Genomic DNA, 6,387 nt, shown 5'->3' with positions numbered 1-6,387 from the left:
CTGATTCATTCATGGGATCCGTTTAGCGAATTTATCTTAATGTCTTGCTATCAAATAGGAAAATTACATGCAACCGTTTTAATTTTAATCAAGGAACAAAGTCCAAGATGGGACCCAGTAGATGCCAGCTCATCAATGGCTTTTGCTTTAAATGGCTTAGGCGCCGACTCCCAAGTCCGTGTCCCCTCCACGGTGGAAAACACACCCGACCCGAGAGAGACATCAATATGAACACACAGCGTCGAAGAAGAAACAGAACATAAATTCAAAGCAAACGGGGAGAGGAGGAGGGAGAGAGAGAAGGGAAGAGAAGAGACGACAAGAGAGAAGCTCCGTTTTCTTTTTCTCAGAGTTGACTAAATTTCCTTCTGAACACGGAATAGAAGAATCAAGGAGGAACAAGAAGAAGAAGAAGAAGAAGAGTGACTCAAGTAACTACATCCATCTCTTCCTCTCTCTTTCCTATTATTTCTTTCGCCGTAAGATTTGCGCCACACACAGGATTTATCGCTTCTGTCAATTCTCTTTCATAATTTCCTCACAGGTTCGTTTTAGCCTCCCCTACTTTTCAAATTCAGTATACTTCGTGTTGACCCTCTGATCTTGCATTTCATCTCCTTTGATTTCTGAGAATTTGCGTTTGCTTTTCTGAATTTACATCTCTGCACCTGCATTAATTTCTGTTTCTCTGCTTTCTTCAATTCATCAGCACCTGCGATTTTATCAGTTTCTAGCTTCTGTGGAAACTGATATCTTGTTCGATCTCTACCTGGAAAATTAGGTTGATTGGAAGTGACTTTAGCATCTCTGCTTGCTCTTATGTACGCTTGAATGAGTTCTTTTTAATTATTTACTTTCTCAATTTGTTTTTCTTTGAGGAATAATTTTTCTGTATTTGCTACGAGCATGGCGTAAATTCACTTATATTCTCTATATTTGTGGGTACCAAATAACAATAAATATATTGAGCTATGTGGATCATAGAGTTGTTGGCTGGTGCTAATCTATTTATCATCTATGGGTACTAGGTAGATTGAAGGACGGGAACATAGATATGTGCCTACAACATATTAAACTTTTGTTTTCCGAGTTTGCTCGTGGAATTGAACTTCTTGTTCTGTTCTTTTTCTTCTCTTATTTTGTTTTTTCTTCTTTAACGTCAGATTCAATTTGCAGGACAATTTTTTAATAGTTGCTTTGAAGAATTGAAGCTAAACTTTACTTTTATCTGACGCAGATAGCGAGAACTTTGGATAGCTGTGTTTTTGGAACCAGTGTTTGTGGATGAATATGTCATTTGAGCTTGATATCTACATTTCTTCGGAGTGAGTTTCATTTTTAGTAAGATGACTGAACAACCTCGGATAGTTAAATGTCCCAAATGCCGGCAATTGCTTCCAGAGTATTCACACTATACGGTATATATGTGCGGGGGATGCGGTACAACTCTTCAAGGTAACAAACAAATCACGCCACTTTATATAATTGGGCTCCTTAATTCTGTGTTTAAACTTGGAATTATTATTATTTTTTTGGGCTTTTGAACTTTCTAAACACTTCAAACAATGCGCTTGGGTTGGTCCACTCTTGCAGACTTTTTCAACCATACCAATTTTTTATGATTTCGTTTGATGTCCATATATACTGCTTGCTTGATTGCTATAATGTCTTGTGCATGTGTTAGTTTTCAATGAAAATCCAACTCCTGCAAATGGGGGTGTTGATTCTATATACCTCTTATAGTTTTGATGTTGTAACTGAAATCCTTTCATTTTTCTGCACACAGCCAAGAAACGAAAAAAGGAGGCCGCCAATCGAGAGTCCTGCGAACATAAAACTGATGCAGCTCCTAGAAACGTGGTGAATCTTGCTTCAGAAGATAAAGAATGCAGCAACATAGAGCAGCCAGCTCTTCCTCAGGAGAACGTAGTGAGGTCAAAACCAACTAGCTCTTCCTCGGAAGAATGCTCTTTGGAGGGAGATGGTGGAAGCAATCAAATTGAAAATGGGGAATGCAGGCAGTTAGTTCTTCTTCGGGAGAATGCTGAGAGTACAAAAAGAACTAGTTCTTTCTCAGGAGAATGCTCTTTGGATGGGGATAGTGGAAGCAATCAAAATGAAAACGGGGAATGCAATGCAGACCAGTTAGTTCTTGTTCTTCCTCAGGAGGAAATTGTGATACCAAAGAGAACTAATTCTTCCTCAGGTCATTGTTCTTCGAATATAAATGGTGTATGGGATCAAAGTGAGGATAGGGAATATGATGAAAAAAAAACTGGCTCTTCCTCAGCAGAATGTTCTGAGGGCAGAATCAACTAGTTCTTCCTCAGGTGAACATCCTTTGGATGTTAATGCAAAGGAGGAGTTTAATGGAAAGCAGCTAGTTCTTCCTGAGGAGAAAGTTCAGAAGACAAAACCAACTAGTTCTTCCTCAGGAGAATATTCTTTGGATGTAAATGATAAAAAGGATCAAATTAGAAATGAGGAAAGCAATGTAAAGAAGCTAGTTCTACCAAACGGGTCAAAAGCAGATAGTTTGTCCTCAGCATGTTTGGATGAAAATGGCAGTAAGGAACAAAGTAGTAATGGGGAGTGCAACGAAGAGCGGCTAGATCTTCCCCATGAGAACATTCAAAGAACAGAATCAACAGGTTTTTCCTCAGGAGAATGCTCCTTGGATGAAATTGGAGGAAGGGATCAAAATGAAAATGGGGAGTTCAATGTAGCTTTCAGTCTATCAGATGAAGAGATGGAAAAGGAGACGAATGTCAATAACCTGTCACGTGGTAGATTCAAGCAGCATAAAGTATCCAACGATGGTTGTTCTACTGAGCTAACAGAGACGAAGATTGAGGCCTCATCAGTGCTGATGGGAGGAGAGAGTTCAGAAGGAGAGACAACTGATACCCAGTTGCAATTAGCAAGAGCAGCAGGGTCAGATAATAGAAACTTGGTATTTCAGGAAGCAAAAGAGCAGTTAATTGGTGCTTCAGATGGAGTAGATGCCAAGAATGACGAATCCGCTCAAATAGAAGCGGAAGCCAGATTGGAAATTAATAGAAGCGATAATACTGCCAAAAGCTTAACAGATGATAACTCAGCATCTGGTAAGGGGAGCACATCTGGTAATCCTGTATCTTCTCATGATAAACAAATGAAGCAAGGTCAAGAGCCTAAACCATATACATTTGATAACTCAGAAGTAATGAATCAGAGTTCAGAGCTTAGTGGTGATCTTGGAGAATTGTCTAAATCCCCAACCACAAGAAGCTATCATGCTTATGATGGCAGTGTCTCTTCTTATGATGAAATGGATAAGCAATTCCCTGACCAACATTTGAAACTTTTGAGAATAATTACAATGCGACAAATGTTGTTTCTGAGGGAAGGCACAGAAAGGGAAAAGGCCCTGTAAATAGCTTGAATGTTCCACCTGATTTGCCCAGGGGAAAGCATCACGTCATGAAAGACACCAAAAGGAGTCAATACGAAGCTCTAGAGACTACAAGACGTGACCGCCCAGCTCGTCACCGAATGAGAGCAGGGACAGAAAATTATCCACCTAGAATGCCCTACCATCGAAGTGGTTTACAATCTAGCTATGGGAGTGACACGCCATCAAATCAAGTGCCTGATGATGAGCACTATTTCAGTAGCTCAAGCCTTCTTTCACCTGACTACTGTGAGGACTCTGACCAAGAGAAGTTAAATCTGTTGATAATGATCCATAAACTGCAGAATCAACTCAGAAGAACGAGCTCTCTGAAAGGGGATACAACTGAAAGACTTTTCCCTGGTGTCTCTTATAAGGGCGATCATGTTCTTCGTCCCGTAACATGAATTTCGTGAAGGAAGAGATTAGTTTGTCATGATCTCAGTGACCCTTGGTGTGATGCAAGATACTTCCATGGACCAATCAATTGGCGACAAAGGAGTAAGATACCACCAATACCTTTTTCAGCTGAGGCAACAAGCAGCACGCACCATGTTGATAATTCTTGCTTCCATTGTCAGCACAAAGAGTGGCGATATTCAGCAGACTTGCCTCCGCATGCTCTTTTCCAGCTTGAACAGTCGTGCAAATATCATCCTGGTCACAACAATTGTTGCTTCCCTCATCGCTCTTATCCATTCAACGCACCAAGGTACATCAGCTCTAAACTCCAATTATATGGCCATGAAACAAAGTCTAACGATCAGAGGCATCGAGCACATGAGATGAGAATGTACTTTAGGGAGAAACAGAACATGAACAAGAAACATTTCCGACCAGTTGCAGGTGGAGCCCCCTTTATCACTTGTCGTAATTGCTTCAAGCTGCTTCAGTTGCCTGCTGATTTTCTCCTTTTCAAAAGGGTATGTCATCAGCTAAAATGTGGACACTGTTCAGAGATCCTCAAGTTTTCATTGCAGGATAGAAGTCATATAGTTTCTTATGACCCAAGTCGGCATGGTGACCAAAGCGAGGTGATTAATGGGAGCAATCAATTGGCTTCTTCTGCTTCTCGTGCCAATTATTTTCATTCTTCACATGTGGTCCCGATTTCATTTTCTGACGATTATGGAAATTATGTGTCTAAAAGCTACTCCTCAGGAGGAGATCCTGTTTCACTGACCTCATTTCATCCATTACATGGCAGTGAGTGTGACACAAATGTCTCTTGTGCTTTTGAGGAGGAAGACAAGATTGCTTCTAGACATGCTCGTACAAGTAATACTCCTGTACGAACAACAAACGAATCAACAGTGGTCTCCTCAAACATGTCAGGGTCAGAAGCGGAGACAGTGCCGCCCCCAAGGAGCTCGCCACTTCATCAATTGATGGGTTATTCCTCACCAAGCCAAGTGATAAGAGGAATTCAGTCCACACGGTAATGGTAATGAGCTCATGAAAATGAACACGACTATAGCTGAGTATAAGTGCTTTAAGGATTAAAGCATAATACTTGGGTAACATTTCAGGACAAGATATGACGAGATTTTTTTTTTTTTTTGGTTGGGTTTTGTAGTTACCAGTTCGTAATCTTCAATAGGAGAAATTGGATTGCCTTTTTGCGCTCTAACTTTTATGCTAGAACTTAGGAGTAGCTTAGCTTCCTCTTTCAATTTGATTTATATTACTTGGGCAACATGTGCATCTTCCCTCTTGTTGTGCATGGGAATGTATGTTATTGGTAATAATATTAGATGTTGACAAATACAGGGTTCTTGTGTACTTTAAACTTGTATTTCATACTTTATATATATACGTTGTGTTGTGATCACATATTCGTAAAAATATCATTTCTTTTAAATCCATCACCTTCTCGAGTTCTACTCGTTTGTTGGCATTCATAATCACTTGGTTGATTCTTCATTTGTTTACTATTTCGTTTAGATTCCTATTCTTCTTCGTTTAATCTATTTCTTCCATTGTTGTCATGGAAACTGCACAGGCTCTTCTCAGGCATGACCCGATAAATTTATGGAGAATTACACATAATTGCGATTCATGGGTTTCTTTGGTCAAATACAAGGTAGTATACTTCAACGTAAGATGAAAAAATCATTAAACCGACGCCATTGAACCGCTGGCAACAGAAATTACTTTACATAAAATCTGTAAATAATTTATATTATTCTGTTTTTTAATATAAAAAAGCTAAATATATTTGTTGTTTGTATTTATAAATAAAATCATAAATTTTAATAAGTATTATCATGAATTTTTTTAAATTATATTTTATAAAGTCAATATTTTATCAGATAAATTCATTTCTCTGTCTCTTCTTGCTGCTGTCATCAACCAATGATCTCGAATTCTGTGTCATTACCTTCTATGTCTGCCACGTATGCATCTTCCTCACGCTCCAGACACGTGCACTGCCTTCTCTTTCTTCCTCGCCTCCTATAGATACCCCCCACCATAACGTTAACTCTTCATTCCAATTTCCAACCCAGAAACAGAGAATCAAAAGAGCCTAACCACTAACCATGAAAGCGTTCTTGTTTGTGAAGCCAAGCCACACAGCCTCTGTTCGTTTGTTGCTCCTTGCAACACTTGCTTGAAGCCTGGCAAGATGAAGATGAGCCAAGCAGCCTGGAGGCTGGTTCAGAGGAAAAAAGAAAATGGGTTAGCAGTGGGATGTGGGATTTGGGGTTTGGAGGCAGAGTTGGAGAGAGAATTGGAAGCAGAGATGAAGCAAAGCGTGAAGGAGAAGGAGAAGAGGAGGAGAATTGAAATGGCGAGGTTCAGGCATAAATGTGGGGAAGGGAAGGGGCTGGTGGAGCTGTTGGAGTGTCTGGAGAAGGAAGCCATAATGGGTGAAGATGTTGGGAAGGAGCCTCTTGATTACAACAGAAGGGCTCAGATATTTGATAAGAGCTCCAGAGTCTTCCAAGCTCTCA

At 40.0% G+C, this 6,387-nt stretch overlaps 2 protein-coding genes across 5 annotated transcripts; both read left to right on the top strand.

Moving 5' to 3' along the window:
* The first annotated feature begins 200 nt into the window (after positions 1 to 200).
* On the top strand, positions 201 to 3,418 carry LOC129299484 (uncharacterized). 3 transcript variants are annotated; one of them, XM_054937950.1, is made up of 3 exons: positions 201 to 431; positions 1,238 to 1,455; positions 1,787 to 3,418. In XM_054937950.1, exon 3 carries the CDS (start codon positions 2,228 to 2,230, stop codon positions 3,413 to 3,415), a length of 1,188 nt encoding a protein of 395 aa, XP_054793925.1. In that variant the 5' UTR covers positions 201 to 431; positions 1,238 to 1,455; positions 1,787 to 2,227; the 3' UTR covers positions 3,416 to 3,418. The 3 variants fall into 3 exon arrangements, with proteins under 3 accessions (XP_054793925.1, XP_054793924.1, XP_054793926.1); XM_054937949.1 differs by having other exon boundaries at positions 201 to 544; XM_054937951.1 differs by lacking the exon at positions 201 to 431 and adding an exon at positions 553 to 1,114.
* A 453-nt stretch (positions 3,419 to 3,871) lies between these two features.
* On the top strand, positions 3,872 to 5,190 carry LOC129299488 (uncharacterized). 2 transcript variants are annotated; one of them, XM_054937955.1, is made up of 3 exons: positions 3,872 to 4,145; positions 4,274 to 4,467; positions 4,641 to 4,749. In XM_054937955.1, the coding sequence occupies exons 1-3, from the start codon at positions 3,893 to 3,895 to the stop codon at positions 4,641 to 4,643; spliced, it is 450 nt and encodes a 149-aa protein (XP_054793930.1). In that variant the 5' UTR covers positions 3,872 to 3,892; the 3' UTR covers positions 4,644 to 4,749. The 2 variants fall into 2 exon arrangements, with proteins under 2 accessions (XP_054793930.1, XP_054793929.1); XM_054937954.1 differs by having other exon boundaries at positions 4,274 to 5,190.
* The last annotated feature ends 1,197 nt before the right edge of the window (positions 5,191 to 6,387 follow it).

This window comes from Prosopis cineraria, unplaced genomic scaffold (assembly GCF_029017545.1).
Source record: "Prosopis cineraria cultivar Desert tree isolate PC_DT_omini unplaced genomic scaffold, ASM2901754v1 PC1174, whole genome shotgun sequence".
NCBI lineage: Eukaryota > Viridiplantae > Streptophyta > Magnoliopsida > Fabales > Fabaceae > Prosopis > Prosopis cineraria.
The sequence above is the reverse complement of the archived record's forward strand: the minus strand, read 5'-3'. Positions and strand labels throughout refer to the sequence as shown.

Coding starts and splice junctions, on each gene's coding strand:
- LOC129299484 (XM_054937950.1), top strand. CDS start 2,228: ATGGTGTATGGGATCAAAGTGAGGATAGGGAATATGATGAAAAAAAAA.
- LOC129299488 (XM_054937954.1), top strand. CDS start 3,893: ATGCAAGATACTTCCATGGACCAATCAATTGGCGACAAAGGAGTAAGA. Junction 4,146..4,273: donor TATCCATTCAACGCACCAAG/GTACATCAGCTC, acceptor ATTTCCGACCAG/TTGCAGGTGGAGCCCCCTTT.